General features: G+C 36.4%; 1 protein-coding gene across 1 annotated transcript in view; it reads left to right on the top strand.

Moving 5' to 3' along the window:
• The first annotated feature begins 734 nt into the window (after positions 1–734).
• Positions 735–25,456, top strand: part of Sgk1 (serum/glucocorticoid regulated kinase 1) — a 67,525-nt gene continuing 42,803 nt past the window's right edge. The window contains exon 1 of the mRNA XM_058581388.1: positions 735–944. Within this exon, the coding sequence (XP_058437371.1) occupies positions 753–944 (192 nt within the window). The 5' untranslated portion in view covers positions 735–752. The remainder of the gene's footprint in view (positions 945–25,456) is intronic.

Here is a 25,456-nt window from a genome sequence, read left to right as displayed (position 1 = left end):
ACCTTACAGGAATCCTACATGTAAAAAAGACAAGTGGTGAGTTTTAGAATTTTAAAAATAAACTTGAGAAAATTTCTCAGCTAGAAGCAACTTCTTTTATAATCAATATTTTGTAATATTAAAATACATATTAACTTGTTTAGAAACAATTAGCTTCTAAACTGTGGTTAGAATTTCCCCTAGTAAGCATAACTAACAATGTGCTTTAGAAATGTGTGAGCTCTCTTTCCATCTGCATAATCATAATACTAAGAGTCAAAGTGAAATAGTCACCATCTAATCAACACCAAGTATATGCCAGGCAAAGTACTTGCACATTTAAAAATACTGTAGGACTGGGGACATACTTCAGTGGTAGAGCACTCGCCTAGCATATGGGAGGCTCTGGGTTTGATCCCCAGCACATAAAATAATAAAATAAAATGAAATAAAAACACTGAACAATTTTTCCAACCATTACCCCAATCTTATAAACAAGAAGATGGCTTCATCACAAAGAAATGAACAACAAATAATATATGCTGCTGGATAGGGACTGATCAGTGTTGACCAATTTGGGTTGTGTGAAGACTTGGAGGAGAGAGAGGTCATGAGACTGGATTCTCTCTTTATGAGAGAATTACCAAATTTCCCAGCAGAGCCACATTGCACATCAAAGAAATTTGAATGCATTTATTTTCTCTCTCTCTCTCTCTCTCTCTTTTTTTTTTTTTTTTTGCACTTTGTAGGTTCGAAGATGGATCAAGAGCCCAATGGTCAGTGTGGACAAGCATCAGAGCCCCAGCCTGAAGTACACTGGCCCCTCAGGGGTCCACATCCCCCCTGGGGAGCCAGACTTTGAGCCTGGCTTGTGTCAAACATGCCTGGGTGACCATGATTTCCATAGAGGGATGCTCCCTCCAGAGAAGGAATCCTGCTCATGGGAAGTCCAACCTGGGTGTGAAGTAAGTTTTTTTTTTTGTTCTGGGTTCATTCTTCTGGAAGAATTGTAAACCTTTTTGTTATATTCATGCCAGTATGATAAAAAATAATAATGATCATTTCTATTACACCTTTATAAAGCTTCTGAGGAAGAAACAGAATTGTGGTCTTCATTAGTTTGTTAAATTTTTTTTTTTAATAGAGTTTATAGACAGGCATGGTGGTGCAAGCCTGCAAATCATCTACTTGGCAGGCTGAGCAGGAGGATCAGTTCAAGACCAGTGTTGGCAACTTAGTGAGATGCTGTCTCAAAATAAACTATCAGGGGCTGGAAATATAACTCAGTGGTAGAAGGCTTGCTTAGTATGTGTGAAGCCTTGGGTTCCATTCCCAGTATCACATTAAAAAATAATAATAATAATAATAATCAACTTTCTAGTTTACAGCAGTTTCAGGTTCAAAGCAGAAGATACAGAATGTATCTTTTTTCCCTACACATGCCCTGTTTCCTCCGCTGTCAACTTCCCCAGCACTGTGGTCCATTTACTAAAATGCATGAATCCACGTTGACACATCATTATTGACCAAAGTCTATAGTTTACATGCAGTTTTTGCCTTTGGTGTCATACATTTCTTGGGTTTTGATAAACGTATAATAGTATCTACAAGTACAGTATTATACAGAGAAATTTTACTGCGTTATAAATCCTCTGCCCTCCACCCATTCATCTCCTCTTGCCCTAATCCCTGGCAACCATTGGTCTTTTTACTATCTCCATAAACTTGCTTTTTGAATGTTGTATAGAAGGAGTCAGACAGTGTATTATACCAATTTTATGCTATTCTAACACTGATACACCAGTGTGTTTGTCAAATTCCTCATAAGTTGGGCTGGGGATATAGCTCAGTTGATAGAGTGCTTTCCTCGCATGCACAAGGCCCTGGGTTCAGTCCTCAGCACCACAGGAAAAACAATCCCCACAAGTTTTTAGTTTTTAGGTATATAAAAATAAAAATATAAAAATATAGCCATCTATAGATTTGTAGCTACCACTGGAATATTTAGTTAAACATGACTTGACCTATGTACAAAGTGCTATTATCAACTTTTCACTATTTTTTTTCCAAGTTCATATATACTCATATTTTAATGATTAATTTTTCTCTGATACTCTAAGAGTTTCTGTTGTTGTTGTTATTTGTGTTAATCTAAAAAAAAAAAAAGCCAGGTAACTGACTTATCTGGCAGGTTTCAGATTTTAAAGTTTGAGATTGTTACTTAATTTATAACTTAATTAGCCTCATATTTACTTTCATTTTTTAAACCATTAGGTAAAATTTTCGTTATCTTCATTGCCATTATACTGACATAAAAAGCACCATTTAGGAGACACAGTTTATTACTGCAAATTACAATGAATTGCAGGTGATCTCTGTAATACTATTTCAAGTCGATGCAACATGAGATGACAAATGTTAATAACCACCACCCCTATTTTTAATGAGATAAACATATTCCAGAGGAAAAGTTGTTAAAAGATTGAAAGCATCAAATCTGAGTTCCTTTTAACCCTGGTATATCATGCAATGTCTCCAAGTCTTTTTCCTCTGGAAAGTAGTACTTGCCTGTCTACTCTCTAGGGTTAGTGGAAGTTCAGAAAAGCTAATACATAAGAACCATTTCATAATTCACACAAGTGCTCTCCCATTGAGTTACACCCCTAGGCCTACATTTTACAACCTATAAAGTTCCATGCAAATATATGTCATTATTACTAATGTTTGCTGATTTGCATGTTATATGTGAATCAGACTTTGGCTCAACTCCAATTGGTCATAAGGGGCAATAAATAGATTTCTTTTTTTCTTGTGGTACTGGAGATAGAATCCAGGAGTGCTCTACCACTGAGCCCCACTGTAAACCCTTTCTATTTATTATTTTCAGACAGAGTCTCCCTAAGTTACCAAGACTGACCTTAAACTTTCAGTTCTCCTGTCCCACCCCACTGAGTTGCTGGGATTACAAGCAGGTGTGTGCCACCACACCTGGCTAATAAATAGATTTTAAATACAAAGGTTGGTGAACTTTTTCTGTAAAATGTTAGTAACATTGCTTCTCTGTCATCTATTCAGCTCTGCCCTTGTAGGGAAAGCAGCCATAGGGTAATTAGTATTTAAATGAATTGCCTGGCTGTGTTCAAAGAAAATATTTATTTACAAAGCCTTGTGGCTAGTCCACTGGCTATAGTTTGCAGACTCTTAGAGTCTAGAAGAGTTTGCCAGTTCATTAAGATCTAAAGAGCCATTCATGATTTAAAGGCAGAAAGAAGGCCCTACATATTCTACACAGAGCACAAATGTCTAGTCTAAATATTTACTTGGGAACCTACTATCCTCCCCATTTGATAGGAACTGGGGATACATTAATGGATAATGGACTTCCATGAGAGAGGAAACAATAAACAAGGAGCTGGAAGGAATTTAAAGCAGTGTTGTATTTTATTCTTTTACTTTACCTGGAATAAGAGGTAAATCATTGAGAATCTCCAGTTTACAATGGATTACCTGGTTCTCAGACTTTGCTGGCTTTGCTCATAAGGTCACTACCAATCAAGAAGACTCTTACATATTAACAGTTAAAAAGTAAAACTGTATTTCATGTTCCTATAGGGATAAAATGATGATATGGTTCCTCGAGAAAGTCATTCTGTTCTTTTAAAAGTGGAGTTGTCAGGCTGGGATGTAGCTCAGCGGCAGAGCACTTGCTTAGCATGTACCAGGCCCCTGTGTTCCAGTCCTCAACAACAACACACACACACAGACATACACAAACACAGATAAGAAGAAAACTAAAAAGTGGAGTTGGGTGGCAAGAACATGGAGAGACAGTGAGGTGTTGGAGATGGTGATAGAAAGGGTGTTACTTGGTAGGAAAAAACCCATATTAGTCTCTTGAAATCTTCTGGGGTCAATTCTTTTAAGCAAATCATTAATTCATCTTTCCCACTCCATGATCCCTCCTATAAAAATTGAGGTATTACATGCTCGCTATTATATTTCTTTCTAGGAGTTATTTTTTTAATAGTTTGCAGATGTGATAGGATCTTTAAAAATCTTTCATATAAGAAATAAGTTTATGTGCAAATTGTGTACTAGAGGTGGGCGACCTATATTTTGATGCCAGATCAATGGATCAAGTGACAAAACCTCTCAAACATCACATGATAGGCCTAAGCTAAGTAAAACTCTTTTTATTATCTATAGTTGGAATTCAATGACCAACAAATGAAAATAAACTCCCTTTGATATATAAAAATAAAACATAGAAGGCTGGGGATGTGGCTTAGTGGTAGAGCACTTGCCTAGCATGTCTGAGGCACTGGGTTCAATTCTCAGCACCACAAGTAAGTAAATAAAATAAAGGTCCATCAACAACTAAAAAAAATTTTTTTTTTTAAAAAAAGATAAAACAGAAAAAATGAGGTGAGTATGTTTTAAGTAAAATAAGAAAACAAAATAAATCACATCCTTTATAAATAATTGTGAGGTGTTATTTTTACAGTTTTTAAAAGAATATATTCTAAATGCTACTTTCAATAGTCCGAAATTACTAAGAGTTAGGCCTTGCCCATAGTTGAGTTGGTGGCCTTCAACATGTTTTTCCCATGGAAGAAACTGGGGTATTTTTATTGCCAATAAATTGTCCAGAAGAAGAGCAATATTGTGATGTCACTGGCAGTGCTGTCTAAAATGGACTGTTTATAAATTAAACAGATCTTTCTGGGAATGAGACTGGAAAGATGATGACTTAGACTGTGAAAGCTGTTACTGAATAATGCATGCCAATGGAATACAACTTGTAGCATTTGGTCTGCAATAAATTTATAGAGAAATGGAGACCAAAGTAATTTTTCAATGGGTGCATGCTGACTAAACATGTTCACAAATTCTACCATATACCAAATCTCTCACAGTACCTTCAGTATCTGAATCAACCATACTGGAAGACAAAAAAAAAAAAAAAAAAAGAAGAAGAAGAAGAAGAAGAAAGAAAAGAAAAGAAAGAAATAAATATTTTGGAGTGGAGGTAGGAAGGAAATCCAAAGTTGGGGAAGCAATATAAATATCAGACAAAATGCAATGTAAGACAAAAATATTGAAAAAACCAAAAAAGAAATATTTCACATAGATGAAAGATTTTTACCAAGAAGATGAAACATTCTATATGTCCTTAACATGAAAATATTTATAGCAACAACTAACAGAAATACAAAGGAACTGACAATTCATATACAGGATATTTTTAATTATACTTCTCCCAGAAATTACTAGTTCAAGACTGAGGGATCAGTTGTAGTTCAAGGTGGAATGCTTGCCTAGCATGTGTGAGGCTCTGTGCTGGATCCCCAGCACCACAAACACACACACTAAAGAAGACTGGAAATACATAAGGGTATAAAAAAATCAAGATAGTAGAATGAATCAGACATAACTTTCCTATGTTCACATATGAATATACGACTAGTGAAATTCCACATCATGTACAACCACAAGAATGGGATCCTAATTAGAATAAGATACACTCCATGTATATGTAATATGTCAAAAATACACTCTACTATCATGTATATCTAAAAAGAACAAATAAAAAGTAAAATAAACAAAAATATTAATTAACTCAATTAACCAAAATCTGATTTTTGTATCTAATAAACAAAGTATACATATTATTTTAAGCATAAATGGAGGAGTTGCAAAAACAGACCATAAGTTAGATCATGAAACATATCTTGTCAAATTCCAAGAAGGAAAAATCATACAAGCCACACAATTTGATCACAGTTTGATAAAATTAGAAACTAAGAGCAAAAATGAGGGTCAACCACCATCCCCAGCCAATTGATACACCTGGAATTGAAAATCACCATTCTTAATAACTCTGGGCTTACATAGAAAACAAAGGAAATTAAAAACTATTTTTAGTGTTTATAACACCACCAGGAAAATGCAAAATGAAACAATAAAATCCCCCATTTGTCTTTAATCTTTCAGTTACTGAATGTTGAATGATAATATTATGTTGGTTAAAAGTATAGGAAAAGCAGTGTTATTGGAATAGTTTTTTGGCAATGTTCCTCTATTAAAAATTTTAGAATCTCATACTTTTTGATTTAGCAAATCCATGTTTCCGAATCTACCCTAATAAATATTTGCTTATGTGATAACGGGGAAAAATAGAACAATATCCATTGCAATAGTGAAATAGGGAAAAAATGGAAACATCAATGGTTAATAGAAATGTAAATTCATAGGGATTGAATTATGGTTTGTACCTAATATAGGCTACTAAACAGCATTTACAAAGAAGGAGATATGCATGTGCTAACATATTCCAAGGTACATTAAACTAGAAAACCAAGTAAAAAATGAATATGAATATGGCATTATGACATTTATTTAAAAAAAAAACACTTTATATTTCTTTATCCATGCCTTTTGTGGTGTGTGTGTGTGTGTGTGTGTGTGTGTGTAAGTGCAAGTAAAAAGATCTGGAAGTACATCAGATCAAAATGGTGATAGCCATCTTCCAGGGATTAGAATAAGCAGGTAATGAGATGGGGAAGATTAATCAAGAGGGCTATATGTTGTTTGAATTTTCAAGACCATATTATTTGTGGGTTTGGGGTAATTGCTATGCCTACTAGGAGACCCACTGTAGACAGTAAATAGTTACAACTCCACCTCATTGGTTAGGTACCATCAGAGTTTCACCCCATGAGATTATTCCATCATTACAAAGAACGACAGTGGAGAGAAATGGAAAATGCAATATTTATGTTCCCACAGCACCCTGATTAAACTCAGTCTGTCAATTAGCTTTCTCTGGCCCTGTGTGATATTTGTTTGGGTGCCCATTTATTTGCTAAGCTTCTTACAGTCATGAAATCCAAGGTGTTCATTTTCTCCTCCTCCCAGGGCTTGCATATATATTATAAACATAGTGTGCTCTTTTTTCTCTTTCCCTTTATTCATTGAAACTGGCATTTTGTTCATACAAATGTTTTTAACATAAAAAAAGAGAGATGAAGACAAAAATCTCTGCAGCCCATGCTGGCTGTAAAACCCATGCATTCCAGAGGCTGGGTGCCAAGGGCTCACGGCTGATTCTCATTAAGTTTGCCCTCTCATATGGGATAGATTTGGCTGAGCAAGGATTTCCTCAGACTCCTGTGTCTGTCTTTCAATTGAAGGCAGCTTGGAAAGTGCTTAGTCAGCACCAAAGGCTGAAGCCAGGGCACTGTGTGCTGTTCTTAAGGACTAGTAAAGTCAGAGTCCTCTGGAAGGAATCAGGCAGTTTAGTTATGAACCACTTTACTACAAGCAGTTGACGTGATTAAATGTAAGGTCACTGCCTCTTCCTCTCCTCCACAATTTAGCAAAGGCAATCATAGAAGACACTTTTAATTAAATAGACTTCACACAATTCAGGGTTGGAGTCTGGGTCTCTCCACTTGCTCAGCATTTCAGATGCCGCATCTTCATCTGTCAGGCAGCCAGTACTCAAGGTGTATTGCGTCCTCATCTCTCTTCTCCAAATTGTTGAGCGGTTCCTTTGAAGCACAGGAATCTTGGAAGGGAAATGGTCAGCTGGGGAATAGTTTCCATACTGACTTCAATATCGTTTTGAGTTTTTCTGATCTTTCTTAAAAAGATGCTATAAAAAATATACTTAAATCAGCCAGATGGCTTTATAGATTTCTGGTTTCTTTTAATTTACACTATAATTTTTTTTGAAGCCTCATAGAGATGAAAATAACAGTGCTTTAAATTGCCTTCTTCCCCCAGTTTTCTGCCTTTGACACGATGTGTTATGGTCTCAGGGGCGGGAAGGGCTGCTGACTTCTGAACTTGTCACCCACAAGTATGCTAGTTCTTCACAAAGTTCTTCCATATTATCCTTAAGACAGTACTCTTCACATACAACAAAAGGTCAGCACACTCAGAGAGGGACAAGCAAATGCCCTTTGCTTTTGCTTTGTATACCTGGAATGTGACCAAGTAGATGACATTCCATCCAGACTCAGAAAACCTGAGCTCTGCATGCCACTGGCAGTTCTCATGACCTTACACAAACTACCTGACCTCCTGAGGCTCACCTGCAAGAGAAGACAGCACTTCCTGCCTCACTGGGCCATTGAGAGTACATGACTTAAACCAGAGTACACATGTGAAGAAGCTCTTAAAATATAGACATATAAAAAGCATTTGAAATAGAGCTAATTGGCAAATAACCTAAGGGCACTTAGAGCTAAAAACAGTTAGAACCAGTGAATCCAAAACAAGCATCACATTTCCAAGCTTTCCATATATATATATATATATATATATATATATATATATATATATTATAAAAAAATACACATATACACACATATATATATATATATATATATATACTACCTAAAAATAATGTCTTGAGAAATATTAAAAATAATTAATTAACTTGCTCGTTAACATAGCAAAAATCCCTATAGCTTCTATTACCAATATTTACCAGTATATTATTAGTATAAACATAATTGGAAAAAAAGATCATTTAATCTCAAAAAGAAACTTGCATTTTTTTTTCCTCTGGAAAGTCAGCATTTACAAATATATGTTTATTCCCAGGGGTATATAAACAGAGGAAACTATTGATTTCTCTTTGAGTCTTTAGATTTTTTTTTCTTTGGTCTACAGTAATTGAAAATGTACTAAGTAAACCTTCAATTCAAGCAATTCTTTTTGGATAAGAGCTATAAAATTATTACCTTGTTATCCTATAATTTCTAGGAGCTGTTGGTTCGCTGAAATGTCCATTTTCAGATTTCATACATCTTTTAATATAAATCCACTTGATTTATATAAGTCTTGACTTTTTCCATGACTTAAAAGTTATGAAAGAATTTTTATAACAGCATTATTGATACCTTTAATAATACCTTTAGGGACTGAGGCTGTGGCTCAGTGGTACTGAGCACTCACCTAGCACGTGTGAGGCCCTGGGTTCAATCCTCAGCACCACATAAAAATAAATAAAATAAAGATATTGTGTCTAGTTACAACTAAAAAATAAATATAAAAAAGTAATACCTTTAAAAATAATTTCATTTTCTTGTACACCTACTGATTTTATTATTGTGCGTTCTATTTTTCTCCATGTGTATTCGAGTTTTTGTTTGATTGCATGCTTGTTATTGTATATAAGAGATAGTAAAGCTACATTTTCTTCATTTAACATTAGACACATTCGTACATTGTAACATAAATTCAATAATTATGATTACAGTTAACATTGCATCAGATTGATATGTTATATAACTACCGACCTATTAGCCCTTTCTTTTTATTAATTGTGTTCTTTTTTGGATAAGACTGCAAATTATAGGTTTTTTACTCAATTTGAATAACCTTAGGATAAACTGAACCTTATTATAAATTCCCAGGAATGGAGTGGTTTGAAGATAATAGTGCTTGTCAAAATACTTTCCAGACCAATTTGGGAAGAGCTGAATCAACAACAATGCTACCAACATTGTATGAATGAATCTATTCCATTAGCACTTCCCCTGTTGAAAGTGGTGGCATGCTTCAATTTTTGTTAATTTCATTAATTGATACATCTTTGATTTGATATAAATTTCTTTTATTATTAGTATGTTAAGCAATAAATTAATTATTTTTCTGTTTTTGCCTCTGTGTTAAAATTTTGCAATTATTTTCATAAATGAAAAATGAATCACCCCCCCCCACACACACCACCACCACCAATACTGGAGATTGAAACCAGAGGTGCTTTACCACTGAGCTGCATCACCAGCTCTTTTTTTAAAAATGTTGAGACAGGGTCTCAGTAAGTTGCCCAGTCTGGCCTGGTGCTGGGAAAACTGGAAATCCATAAGTAACAAGATGAAATTAAACCCCTATCTCTCACCATGCCCCAAATCAAGTCAAAATGGATCAAAGACCTAGGAATTAAACCAGAGACACTGTGCCTATTAGAAGAAAAAGTAGGCCCAAATCTCCATCATGTCTGATTAGGGCCCTACTTCCTTAATAAGACTCCTATAGTGCAAGAATTAATATCTAGAATCAATAAATGGGATGGATTCAAATTAAAAAGCTTCTTCTCAGCAAAAGAAATAATCAGTGAAGTGAATAGAGAGTCTACATCCTGGGAGCAAGTTTTACCCTTTGCAAATCAGATAGAGCACTAATTTCTAGGGTATATAAAGAACTCAAAAAGCTAAACACCAAAAAATCAAATAGCCCAATCAATAAATGTGCCAGGGAACTGAACAGACACCTCTCAGAAGGTGATATACAATCAAACAACAAATATATAAAAAAAAAATGTTCAACATCTCTAGCAATTAGAGAAATGCAAATCAAAATTATGCTAAGATTTCATCTCACTCCAATCAGAATGGCAGCTATTAAGAATACAAACAACAATAAGTGTTGGAGAGGATGTGGGGGGAAAGGTACGTTCATACATTGTTGGTGGGACTGCAAATTGGTGCAGCCAATGTGGAAAGCAGTATGGAGATTCCTTGGAAAGCTGGGAATGGAACCACCATTTGACCCAGCTATCCCACTCCTCGGTCTATACCCAAAGGACTTAAAAACAGCATACTACAGGGACACAGCCACAACAATATTTATAACAGCACAATTCACAATAGCTAAACTGTGGAACTAACCTAGGTGCCCCTCAATAGATGAATGGATAAAAAAAAAGTGGTATAAATGCACAATGGAATATTATTCAGCAATAAATTAGAATACAATCATGGCATTTGCAGGTAAATGGATGGAGCTGGAGAATATAATGCTAAGTGAAATTAGTCAATCCCCAAAAACCAAATGCTGAATGATTTCCCTGATATAAGGAAGCTGATTCATAGTGGGGTTTGGAGGGGAAGCATGGGAGGATTAGACAAACTCTAGGTAGGGCAAAGGGGTGGGAGGGGAAGGGAGAGAGCATGGAGGTAAAAAAAGATGGTGGAATGAGATGGACATCATGACCCTAAGTACATGTATGAAGACTTGAATGGTGTGAATATACTTTATATACAACCAGAGATATGAAAATTTGTGCTCTATATATGTAATATAAATTATAATGCATTCTGCTGTTATATATAACAACTTAAAATTTCAAAAAAGTAACCCATCCAAAAAAAAAATTTTAAAAAAGAAAATAGATAAATTAAAAATGAATCCTCCCCACCAATACTGGAGACTGAAACCAGAGGCATTTTACCACTGAGCTGCATCACCAGCCCTTTTTTTAAAAATATTGGGACAGGGTCTCAGTAAATTGCCCAGGTTGGAGTAGCTGGGATTACAAATGTGTGCCACTGGACCCTGAATTATTTCTATGTAGATTTCAATTCTCTTTTAATCCTACCTATGGCAATTTTTTTTCTGATTCTGAGTTTTGCTTATTATATTCACAAAAATGAACTAGATCTGGTATCCTTACTGTTAGAGAAATATCTGTGTTAGCTGAAAGCTAAATAAAGCACATTATCTTTCCCCCCAAAAAAAAACTGAGCAAGCAAGCCCTTGTTCCCAACAGAATATTGCATGTGACAGGATTCAAGTAAATCCAGCTTGCTTTCTGTCCCACGGGCACATTCTGTGACTCTCCAGGTAACGAGTAACCAGGAAGCTGCATCCCTCTCTTCCAAAAGTATTGTGTGTTTCCAGTCCTGTTTTCTGGGTCTATAAGAGCCAGTAGGGCACCTCCTTCAGATTCAATGTTACCCTTCTCTTCCAGAGGTGAGGGCTGGGAATCTAGAGAGTTCTCTTTGGATCCAGGATGGAGAGGAGACAGTAGGGATTCTGGGTCACTCTCTCATCTCATCCCTCTAGGCAAGGACCAAACAATTGCTTTACCTACCAAGCAGCACATACCTCTGCTGTATTTAGAGGCATGATCTAAATCATAAATTTTAGGATGAGGACTTTGGGGTAAAGCAAGCTTATGCCTGTACCCATAGCTCTGTTCCTTTCTATTATGTAAGCTCTCCTACGAGTTACATCCCACGAATATGCCACGTTCCCAGCAATGAGTCTGGAAAGGGATACGGAACTTCATCCAGACTACTTAGGCTATAAAATATTCTAGGAAAACTATTCCCTATCCTCTCTGGGAAATCTCTTGCCAGTGGTTATACTCACCATTGGGGTTGAGCATATTTTGTTGGCTTTTGTTGTATGTAACCCAATCTTTCCTGCTTCTAATTAAATTTATTCCTTTTAGTATAGTTCTTCCCAGAAACTATATGGCTGACTTCCACTAAAATAATATCCATTCTTAGTAATTTTGAGACTTTTAAATTTTTAAAAGAAGACTTTTTACAAACTACTAAAAATCTATAAACAAGAACAGAATTTAAGGGATAAAGCAAAGTTGGATTACATGTCACTTGATTTTTTTTTTGTCATTGTTTCTCTTTTTCCACAAAGTTTATAATTATTTTTTTCTGTTTGTCTGTTCATTAAAATGATAGAATTTAATTATCAAGAAACGTCTCTATCTGGGTGCAGTGGCACACACCTGTAATCCCAGCAGCTCAGGAGGCTAAGGCAGGAGGATTGCAAGTTCAAGGCTAGTCTCAGCAATTTAGTGAGGCCCTGAGCATCTTAGTGAGACCCTGTTTTAAAATAAAAAAGGCTGGGGGATGTGGCTCAGTGGTTAAGGGCCGTGGGTTCAATCTTCAGTATCAAAAGAAAAGAAAAGAAAAAGAATATCTTTATACTGTAAACTTCAGTATAGAGAACAAGTTAAACAAAAATATGAAGAGTTTAAAGAAAGTTGTAATAATAATTTCTTAGAATAGTATAACTTAATCTAAAATTTCCCTTTGAAAAGACTCTTCCTTTAAGTCTTCTGAGGAAAAGGAAATAAAAGATATGAATATTCCCTTGATATTTTTCACTCACACAAAGTAAATTGCTTCTCATTCTTTCTGCTTCCACAGAGAGCTTGGATGAACACCTAAGTGTGCTGAGATACACATTCCCCCCATAGTATTCAGGGTAAAGCAGTCATTCTATATTCAATGGTCTCTGACATTAGATTCCCTAGTCTTTGTGAACTAGTAAATAAATCAAACTATTTCTAGGTAAGATTCTAGCAAAACTTAATTTGTATGACACCATCTCTTGGAAGAATTATCAAAACCAACAGAAATACACTGATAAATGACTCAACTCTATTCGACAGTAGATCAAACTAACTTATTGACCACAAGTAGCAGCCACTGGTATAAAAACATATTAACAAAGTCTTTGAAGTCCAGCCAGATTCCACAGCCTGCTCCCTATAATTTAAGTTTACTTTTCCAATGTCCATCAGCCTTGATAGCTATAAATACACAAGTCTAGTCTCAATAAACTTGTCATTTATTTTGGTGGATATTTCCTGTTGTTTTCCTTATAGGTTGGGTTTTAAATGACTATTTTAGAAGATTCACTTAGATTTCTAAATCCAAGGAAAAAAATGCAAGAATTCAGCACCTTTGGCCCTTTTAGATAAGCAACAGATAAGTGGCTCCTTGGGTAACACAAAGAGCAGAGGTTATAGGTCTTTACAGATTAGAAAATGCTAAATGTATTAACTTGGGAGTAGCAAAGGGAGGAAAAAAAGAAGGAAATTGATGACAGTTACATTTCTCTTTTTGGTTTAGAATTCCTTGTATCAGCAGCCCTGGGTTATTTTTAAAACAAACAAATCTGATATCAGCATGAAGATAGATCTCTGAGGTAGTGACCATTTACCTATGTGACATGGTAACAAGGACATCAGGGTGCTGAATCTCATTCCAGCCTGTAATAGAGTCTTGGTTGGTTCTCTCAAGTGTTGTTCATTGAGAATTTCTGTTGTAGATTTGGCAGTTAGTACCTCATGCAGTGCTTCCAGGAGAGGGAGAGGTTCTGGTAAGGAGCCAGCTAGCCATGTGCTACCACAGTGGAAGGTCTGGAAGGCTCAGAAGAGGGTCTCCAGGCTACCGTTTGGAAGCCAGTCAAGCCTCCCCAGAAAAAGAGAGATCTAAGCAAAGAGGTGAAGAATGAATATATTAACAAAATAGGGAAGGGTGAGAAAAAGACACACAGACAGATGGGACAAATAATCAAAGTCCTGGAGTCCTGGAATACCACAGTAGATTGGAAGTCGGGAAAATGCAGCTCAGTGGGAAAATAGAGTTCAGACCACTAAGGGTTTTCACAAAAGTCATTTAAAATAATTTTTCTATATATACTTAGGAAATGAGGATTCATTTAATGTTTCAACCACCAAAACTATATCAATAAGAATAAAAAGTAGATGAGAGACAGAGTTGAATTCCAGAAATTCTTCCATTGGAGATTTATGGCTTTGGATTAAGGTTTATGGCTCTGACCCCATTAGGGATAAAATATGCCTGAGATTTAACACAATGAGCTTGATTCTTATTTTATAAAGACAAATACAGATTCCAGATTTGAGAAAGGATAAGATTAATTGAAGAACTCTCAGCACTAAAATGGGAAAAAAAATATTAAAAGAGGCATTGAAATCACAAACGAACTTTATTTACTATGTTTGTTATTACTTATTGACTGATGGGAAATTTAAAATGAATTTAAAAGCTTCTCAGAAAATGGTAGGATGAACGGAGAGGGGAATAAAGAGGAAGGGAGGGGAAACCTTTCAGGTATGACTTAGTTGAATACAGGGTACCCTCCACTTTATGGTTGACCTGAGAACTCAGCTTACCTTGATCAGTTAGGAGTTTCTCTGTTGAGATTTGTTAAAGATGAATAAATAAAAAGTCTTTAAAAAGGCAGGAGAGATCAGATGTTTTTAAGATGCTTCTCCACATGGTTTTGTGGAGGAATAAGTTATTGGTCTTATTATCAATGTTGAATGTACTTTGAGTGACACTTGTTAATTTAAAGAATGGACTTGTATACTCCCTTGCCTAATCTCACAGACTAGACATTTTTAATTGACTAGGAAGATTTTTCTGATATTCCTTGGGCTTGAAGGGGCCTTGGCCTTTTAGCACAGTTCTGTAATCCCCCTATACTAATCAGACCCACAGACTCTGATATACATGATGAAATAAATAGCAATGTTTAAAGAAGTGGGGGGTTTTGAGCAATATTTAGCCTCTGGAAAATGCAAAGTTCCAATTTTCTTCATAGTTGAAATAGTAACAGCTGTGAGAATTCTGCTGTTTAAGATATGAACAGAAGCCATAGGCTGTATTTCATGCATTAAGACTAAAAGCTGTATTTATTTTCATAAAGTATCATAATGGATCAGTAATGATTATTATGGATTATAATATTTATTTAGACAAATCAGAGATACCAAGTAAAAAAGGCATTTAAAGTAAAAATGGCATAGACCATTTTGCAAATGCACAGGCTGAAATTGTCTATAATTTCAGTGAATAGCATAGATTGTATGACAGAGTTGGCTCCCATTTCCATTTTCATGGTACGGATGGCTTATAGATCAGTGACATGACTCATGAGTCTCAGGCGTGGTGCCACAATCTAGCACCTGCTTTCCCAATCAGTCAAGTTACATTCATATCTAAACACAAATAACTGCATTATTAACCTCAGTCACAAAAATTATCTTTCAGTATCGAGGGGAGGTGCAAGTTCAAGCTAACAGGGTTCATTTCCTCCTTGTGACACATACCATCCGCTTAATTCATAAAAACAGTACTATTTTTTTGTTGTTGTTCAACATCTCAAACGTGGTGAATGCCATTTTGAGTCCTGTCTTTGTGGCTTTGTGTGGGCCACATATAGGCAAATTTTGCAAAAGTCCACAGCAGGTGTGACTTTGAACTAAGGCCATGTGACAAGCAGTAGCATGTCACCCTAACCTCATTTTGGGGAAATCCAAGCTTCACAATTGCTAAACAGGATGTTTCGTAAAAAGGGATTTTCCCCTCTGTAAAAAGGGAAGATTTTGCTTCCCTTTTTTTTAGCACCTTTACAGTACCAAAGTATTCTCAAAACAGTTACCCTGTCCTGGGTGAGTGGATGGAGATGGGGGATGAGGAGGGGAGGTAGACTGGAATATTGGAGAATGGGAGAGGCAGGAAGAATATTGTGTCTCCAGGCATGTTACTTGCTATTACCCAATATTTAGGGGGGGAAAAAAAACTATTACTGGCCCTTGTATGTGTAAAACTCAGCTTTGACGTTTACCTGCTGTATCTTTGAGCCTTCCAGTCTATTAAATTAACAACACAGACTTAACGGAGCTGCTGGGAGGTTTAAATGAGAGGAGGTCTGCACACAGACATCATTTTTTTCCTCTTTATCTCCCCTGTTTCTACACCAGTTTGCCCACCCTGGAAACTCTAACGAGCCTGAACTATGTGTGATGTGCTCAGTCTCCTACTGCCCATTACATTGCCAGCGGGGTCTGCCGGAAACAATATTTATTAATCTTAAGCCTGTGTCCTATATCTTTTTGTTCACCAAAAAGAGAATTTAAAAAGAGGTAGAGATTTTAAAGCAAGAACACCCCTGAATAAGCTTGTGCCAGTGTAGCTTTTATAGAACAAGTGAGACTTGTTCCAGTCAGGGCACTGATTTCTAAGCCATGTTAAGATTGTCTCATTTCCCTATCTCTTTACCTAAAACTGTGGGAAAATTGGAGTAAAGATCTTTTAGTTTGCCTTCGTCTACAACAAAAATTTGAGGATTGCCATCCTTGTTCTAAAGGTTATTTGCCCTAAATATCTATTTTTGACAAACCTCAAAGAGTATTTGTCTAATCTACATGGTAACCTGAAATGTTTTCATAGAAAACAACTTGGGGGCTAGGGATATAGCTCAGTTGGTAGAATGCTTGCCTCACATGCACAAGGCCCTAGGTTCAATCCCAGTGCACCCCCCACCACCAAAAAAAAAAAAGAAAGAAAGAAAGAAAAAGGAAAATGAGGCAACTGGGATTTTATGCCACAGAATTGCAGCCACCTATGGAAAGGCAAATTGTTGATATAATCTCCAGAGAAAGCATCTCAAGCACCTTACTTTTAATTCAAGGAGAAAATCTCTGCCTAGAAGACTAAACTATTATGGCCTAAAAATAAATAAAACCACAGCCCCTAGAGTTTTCAAATTTGGTATTATTTATTTATTTATTTGCAGTACAGAAATTGAACCCAGGGGTGCTCTACCACTGAGCTACATCATCAACCCTTTTAATTTTGAGACAGAGTCTCACTAAGTTGCTAAGCCTGGGCTTGAACTTGTGATCTTTCAGCCTCAGCCTTGGGAGTCACTGGGATTTCACACATGTGCCACCATGGATGGTAGTTCTATTATTTTAAACTTTAATCTCATCAAGACTTAATTTCCTTCACCTGTGTAGATAAACATAGAGTTTTAAAAATATAGGTAACAATTACTTATAGATTGATGGCCAACACCATGAACTTTCTGAGAACAAACCACATAGCACAATTCATTAGCGCAGGATTAATGAATAATTATAAGAATTTCCATTAAAGAATAATTATTGGAAAATCACCAATGATCTAATTTTTGTTTGCGGGGCAGGGGATACTGGGACTGAACTCAGGGCCATTCAGCCACTGAGCCACATCCCCAGCCCTATTTTGTATTTTATTTAGAGACAGGATCTCACTTAGCACCTCACCATTGCTGAGGCTGGATTTGAACTCTCGATTCTCCTGTCTCAGCCTTGGGAGCCACTGGGATTATAGGTGTGCACCACCACACGCAGCTAATTTTATCAAGTATAATATTTTAAAACTGTAAGGTACAACAAAAATATTTCCATAGGCCATAATGAATTGTCCCAATTTTATCATTTATATTTATGCTTTATCATTTATAAGTATTCTTCCAACTCAGACAATTTACAAATAAAGTTAATTATTATTGTATTAAATATAGGCATATATTATTTATTATTTGGCCATGATTATTCATCCTCTATTTCTTATACCAGAAAGCAAAAGCTAACTATGGAAAAGTACTGATGATAACACATAAGACGTGAAATCACTTTAAGATTTTTAAAATATTATTTGAAATATCTATTCAGACTGTCATTGTACAATCTAGTTCACACTCAAGGACAAATTACAGGTTTGAACATTTTCAAAAATTCTCAGTGTTCAAAGGGCCACTGTACCCCAACTTTTTAAGTCCCTCACTTTTACTCCTCTCAAAATACCATCAACATGGAGTTGCAGAGACGAGAGTCTCCATTGCCTTGCCGCCATATCATCTCCTGCTCTTGTCTTTCCACTTGCTTCATAAACAGCAGCTCCTCACAATCACGTTTCCCATAGGTTTCAAACCAAAGTCCATGGCCTATCCTTTTTCTCACCCAGTCTATCATTAATCTCCTGTTCTCCCTTCCCTCTGAACTATTGTCAATAAACTACATTAAATCTAACTCTCCTCAACCCTTCGTGCTGTCCTCTCATCTTATGCAAAATAATGTTTCTGGCATTAAAATGGTCTATTGGCCACGAGAGCTTTGAGAGAGTCAGGTTAGATGTTTCACAACCCTCATTTAGGTAAGGTGCTATATAAATCTGCAAGAGGAAAGAACCTAAGTGTTTCTCACCTATCTGGACCAAAAACCTGCTTAGGAAAGGGCTGCTTTAACTGAGATTTGACTTCCTACCAAAGATGGCACTTCTTCTCTGACACCCTCAAACAAAAATGGCTTCTTCTCCAGTCTCTGCCTCAGGGTTTGGAGCTTGGCAAGCATTCTCATAGACTTTCAGAATGTCATCAACTCTGCTCACCCACAAACACCCTTCCCTTGCCTTTTATTGTCTTCCTTTACTAACCTCTAAGAAGCTTCTTCATATTTTTAATAATTTTGGTGCCTGAAGTAATAGTTTTCCTCTCTACTCTTCCTAAGCAAATATACTATGCACATTCATGATTCAACTAACAATAACAATAGTAGTAATAATGATAACTAAAATATCATTTTTTAATGTCTACCAAGGACCAATAAATATCTTTAACCTTGATATGCATTATCTTATTTAATCACCACAAGCATTGTGCAAAAGAGAAATTATTTTCAATTTTCTCATGAGGAAAACAAATTATTTAACAAGTCCAAGGATGTAAAGGACATTTAGAAGCACAACCAGGATGTGAAGCTGAATTCAATAGACTAAAATATCTTTCATTATATTTTAGCTATTCAGACTCTTTCACCATACCTCTCCAGCTCTAGTCTCCCATCTATCTACTGGCCAAGTCATTTGTTAGGTCTTAGGATTTTTCTAATTGGCTCCATGTCTAAGTGTTTTTGTCTGTCTGTTTTGCCCACCTCACTTCCCTCAGGATCCCTGTCCTCATCCTTCATCATGGCCTCTAGACATTCCCCTTACCCTGCTACTCTTCATCCTGCAGCCGCCATCTTGGCCTGCGGAAGTCACACATTCTCCCTTCATCTATCCAAGATTCTTTCGGTGGTGTAATGTGGGTCAGACCCAGCAATCAGTACATAGTCTGCAGGTAGCTTAGAACAGGGATGACACCTTAGTTTTCTGACAGCATAATACACATTTCTCATCATTTGAGAGGTCATCTCTGAGTTCAGCCTTCTTCCCCAATGGTCTGATGCCATCCAGCAACTTGCTTTCCTGGAGCTGGCTTCAAATGTTCGCTTTCATTTCTTGTTCTTTAGTAATCCTTTCTCTCTGTACTTAGAATGTTTTCTGTAAAATCACAAAGTGATGGAATGTTAGGATCAGAAAGGGCATAAATTTCATGTTCTTCAGCCCTTTCATTTTACAGATGTAGTACTGAGTCTTGGAGGAGCCCAGAGTCTGACATTATCAACAGAGATTAAGGAAATATTAAACAAAGGTAGCAGATTTACCCCATGCCATTTTCCAAAGGATTGGTTTTACGAATATTTCGCATCTGCTTGGTTGTGGACTTACTTCCACATCAGCTCGTGAGCACTTTGTGCACATGTATCTCTCTTGATGACTCACCAATTGAGAAGTTGGTGTGTTATCAGAGGGAAGTGCAGTTGACTGCTTTTCATAGCAGCACAATAAGTTTATTTCTGTTGGGTGGGACACTTTGTCCAGATTTCCTTTGTACCAGATGGCTGGCCCCCAAAGGTCCCAAAGCTCCTGGGATCATTAGGATTCCAGATGTGCTTGCTCCTGTAGATCTGGGGGAGTGTTATGGTAGTTCTCTTGTTGCCAAGTTTAGCTGCTAGACTCTATTCAGAAATGGTGTTTGGCATGCTTCTAGCATATTTTATAATTTTCATTTTCAATTTTGATCCACAAAATAGACTTTGTACTGTATTTCAGAACATACTTTAAGTAGCTAAGAACCTTAATGTATGAGTAGTGTATTCTCAAATTGGTGAACATCTGAGATGATCTAAATCCCAGGTACTAGAGTTCATGGCTTTTCCTTTCTTAATACATCAAACTTGTTCTGAATCCAATTATACTCTTGCCATTTTGCAAAATAACTCACTTTGTGTGTTACAAAGTAGAGTGCACTTTGATATTAGGAAAAAAAAAATGTTTTTACTTTAATGTGCTCCACATTGGAGATCCTTATTAAGGCCAGTCTGCCTTATTTCCCAGTTGTACTAATTAAAAGTACTAATTATTTCCATGCTACTATCTCAGGACCATCTTTTAATGCATGAAAGTTTTGAGGGAATTTTTAAAAACCTTATTTCCGGAATCATGTGAGAGAATTAATATTCTTTAGTCCCAATTTTAAAAATAAAGAGTTTTATGTCAGATCATTAGGCAGTTGCCCCCACTCCTTTGGCTTTGGGTTGTTTCTGGATTTCTGCCATGAGGGAAATAGTTGCCAGAATCCCCTTTCTTTATATAGCAGTAAGTGTAATTAGTTCTGAAAAGAGTCTTACTTCAGCTGATGCTACTAGGCTGCTCAAAAGTAGTTTTCATATCTAATTCTTGTCATTTGTGAGGGAATTCTCTAATTTCCAAGATCCTTCTCATCTGAAGGCAGAGTTTCTTTAAAACCTTATGGTCTACTTTCTTAGTTCATAATTCAACCCATTTCTTGTTCTCATGAGAAATAATCCAGGTAGTTATCTACTTTTCTGATGCAAAAGGTGAACGAATGAGAAAAGGATTCTCTTTCTAGCTGGAAGGTAATCCTTTCCTACAGATACAGTTAATCATTTTTTTTAAAAAAAGTTCTGAACTCTAAAATAATTATATTCCAAAAAAGGAATTGCTAAATCACTTAAAAAAGGCAAGCTATCGTATTGGGGAATAAGATTTCTATTCACCCTTGTACTGGTGCAAAATTTTGTGAGTTATATGTTATTTTACAGTATATCATTCTCAATGACTAGTTTATTCTAATTTAAATTGTCTGATATTGCAGTGATATACCATTTTATTCCCTTCAGTATCCTGTTGCTTGAGAGAAGAGAATATTTTAGTAGAAACCTCTTTCAGTGGAGTCAGCCTATTGCAATAGGGCTGAAAAAACAAAGCTATGGTGGAAAATCACTCTCCTTAAAAAGTGTATATAAATGAAATTGAGTTCATTTTATGGAAATAAAGCCAATAAAACTGAATTCCCAAAATGGGAAGTATTCATTCAACAATGAATTCATTTATAAGTAATATAGCAGCAACCTTGGGGATGATTGCAGAGGGTGCTTTCTTGTCCAAATATAATATTGGTGGGAGGAATAGGAAAATTGAAAACAGCATTGATGGCTTCTACCTGAATCCCATTAGCACTTGGAAGTTAATAGCCTTCTCATTTTTGAGAAGGGGAGAAATTGGAACTCAACATGTAGCAAACCATTCTGTTCTGCAATTAGTATAATTACTTTGGAAAAAAAAGACCCTTTAACATTCAATACTTAGAATATGCCTATTTTAGGCATTTCAGCTGTTGGCAAACCACCTAACATAGTCATCCCTTAATGAATTTTTAAAATCATTTATCTAGGGCTATTGATGAAAACAACAAATGAAGCATAGAAGCAATTATAGGAAGAAAAAAGTATCCAATATTATGTAAAATGTGTTGGAACTGAGTCATATGCAAATTTTTAAACTTCACTCTTAAATTCGAGTTCCTGGAATCCCTCCTTCATGAGTGACTCACGTTCTATTTTGGGACAAACCTGTCAGTACTAAAATCCTGTTACTGTACATTAAAATTTCTATAGAAAAAATCACGGGCTAATAACAAGGGACCTCACATACTGTGGCCCTGTACTAATACTGAGCTCATGTCCTCAAAGTCAGGGCTGCTCACCTATCCACGTTTTCTGATGCTGTGTTTGCAAAAATGGGTTAATTAGAAATCCCTAGTTCACAATTTAAGTGAAACACTTGATCACGTTCTTTATTTCAGATATCTATTTTTCTATTTCTTTCCTGTCATTTTTTTCTATATTTTTATAATGAACTTTATTATTTTAAAGTGACCTTCTATTTTTTTTTTTTCCTAAAAGGCATCCAGGCCTATATTTCCCTCTTGATCCTCGCTGTCCTCTCCTGTTTTCTTAATAATGTTCAGTTCATTCGCTTCAGAGTTGACACTGAGTCTAACTTCTCCAAGGACATGGACCTTAGGCTGAGAGACACAAGAAAGTAGGACACAGCTCATGCCTATCCCTCAACACAGTGACAGAGAAGATACCAGCTTTAGTTCATGGCTATAGAGAAGACTGCAGAACCTCAACCGTGTCCCATCAGATCATTTAGTTAGTCTTACCAGAGCATTTATACTTCAAACCCAGCCTATTTTCCTTTGTGTTATACTCACTGAAGATAAACAATCATCTCCTTCCAAAGAGCTTTCTATAAACTCAAAGATTGTACTCAATTGCCATCTTCTCTTCAAGAAAATTAATACTCCTGCTCATTTCCCCTAGTTGGTCTTACTTTACAAAACTTGAATTATTTTGCAAACTATGTGTTTGTATTCTAAATAATTTACAAGTTCTCCAAACAGTCTTTCAACCTGGGCCCCAGAAGTTCACAATTACGCACAATTCCAATGTGAGATCATCTAACAGCTCCTTAGTAGCACCAGACTCTCATTCTGAATTTATTTATTTACTTTTTATATTTTCCAGTGCTGGGGATCAAACTCAGGGCCTACTACATGCTAGGCAAGTGCTCTACCACTGAGCTACATTCCTGGCCCTATATTAATTGTGGTGGGGGGGGTATGGGGGATTGAACTCAGGGGCACTCAGACACTGAGCCATATCCCCAGCTCTATTTTGTATTTTATTAAGAGACAGGATCTCACAGAGTTGTTTAGAACTTTGCTATTGTTGAGGCTAGCTTTGAACTCGAGATCTCCCTGCCTCAGCCTCCCAAGCACTGGGATTATAGGTGTGTGCCACCATGCCTGGCCCCCTATATTAATTTTTATATTAGTCTTTGTAAGTGTCTTATTATTAAAACAGGCTTTTTGTTTAAATTTGGGTTTGATTTTAATACAACTGATTGGTTTCAGACAAGTTTGTTATAGAAAATTGAGGTCACACTCATATTTTATCCCTCTATTTAATTTTTTTCTAATATTTTTCCTCTATTTAACCTTGGATAAATTTTCCAGGTTCATGTTTTTCTGGCCAAGAAAAAAAAAAATCAACTCTAGTTGCCTAATACTAGTAGAATAACTATGACAATTTAGTTTGGCAACAGTGTGATTATGAACAAATTTAGTTTTTAGGAATGTATTCAGCTATTTCTGCATGATTATATTTAAATCCCATGTTTATTGTTTTCTTTCTTCTTCTTCTTCTTCTTCTTCTTCTTCTTCTTCTTCTTCTTCTTCTTCTTCTTCTTCTCCTTCTCCTTCTCCTTCTTTTTTTTTTTTCCAGAAAGCAGGCTGAAAATGATTACAACACATGCAAGTATGCAACATGGGGTTCATTAGTTCCTCTGAAGGCTCAGGCCCTCAGAAGGGTAGCCGAAGGTAACCTTGTCTGGCATGTTCAGTATTGGCCTTTGGGAAATTCAACACAGTGCTTCCCTGGCATGCAGATTTACTTTGGGAGAGAACCAAGTCCACAGGGGAAAAGTCAATAGAAATAATGATTGAAGCCCATGGCACTTAAAGGAAATCCCCACAGGGGAACTTTGACACTCCCTGTCCCTGTATTACCCATGACACAAAATGAACCTCTCATGGATTAGTATCAGAAGGCCTTATTTTTGCACAAACCCAGAGAAACTCTACAAGAACTCCAACATAGAACTGAAGACTGTAAGTGAAATGAACATGCATTTAAGTTCACTGGTACTGTTCAATACTGAAAGGAATATGAGATTGTCACTTAAAAACACAAACCATTTATTAAACACACACACACACACAAACACACATACACACACACACACACACACACACACTTATTTACTTACTTTATTTATTTATTTCAGTCCTGGGAATTGAACCCAGGGACTCAAATATGTTAGGCAAGTGCTCTACCACTCAGCTACATCCCCAGCCCTTTTTAGTATATTTTGAGACAGTATCACAACATCACCTGGCTTCCCTCAAATTTAACAATTATCTGCCTCCAGAGTAGCTGAGACAACAGGCGAGTGCCACTGTGTCTCACTCATTTATTCTTTTTTATAGTAACACTTTACATCAGGGATTTTTCCAATCATGACATTCCTGTCTCAAAATAAAAGCCTTGGGGAGACAGCTCAATGGTAGAGCACTCCTGGGTTCAATCCCCAGTAAACCTCCATCCGCCTCAAAATCTGGAAAGCTAACCAATCATGACATTCGTCTCTCCACCCCATTTTCTGACAAGCTCTTGTAATAGAGTAGCTTCCAGAAAATTAAAATGGAAGCAGTCTTTGAGAATACTTTTGTTTTTTCTTTTGGTACTGGAAATGTTGCATCCCTGGGTTCACCAGAGATGCTTTACCACTGAGCTCCATCCCTAATCCTTTTTTATTTATTTATTTATTTTTTTTAATTTTGAGACAGAGTCTCACTAAGTTGCTGATGCTGGTTTGGAAATTGTGATCCTTCTGCCTCAGTCTTCTGAGTTGCTGGGATGGCAGGTGTGCACACTGCATCTAGCAAGAGAATACTGGTTTTATTTAACCCTCGTCAGCACTGAATGTTACCATTTTAAAAAATTAGTTCTATATGTTACTGTGGGTATTATTTTCCTTTCTAAAATGAATAGTCCAACTGAATAATATCATTATTGCTAATTCTTTCTCTTTACCTGGAGAAAGAGACAAAAACATTGTTTGAAATATATTTTACATGCTAACTTTTCAATGAGTAGCTTGAATGATTTGAGGAGCGTGGTAACAAACCCCTGACTGCCCTGGGTACCAATCTGCCTGGGTAGTCTTTGGGGCCAATCTTCCATAGCATCAAGCCTGAGGCTAACTCATCTTTAGGAGAGATATGTAAACTGTTGTGATCTGAGTTCTCCTTCTCC

The sequence above is a fragment of the Marmota monax genome, unplaced genomic scaffold, assembly GCF_021218885.2.
Source record: "Marmota monax isolate L192 unplaced genomic scaffold, Marmota_monax_Labrador192_F-V1.1 WCK01_AAM20220418_F8-fsc00030, whole genome shotgun sequence".
Classification (NCBI taxonomy): Eukaryota; Metazoa; Chordata; class Mammalia; order Rodentia; family Sciuridae; genus Marmota; species Marmota monax.
The sequence above is the reverse complement of the archived record's forward strand: the minus strand, read 5'-3'. Positions and strand labels throughout refer to the sequence as shown.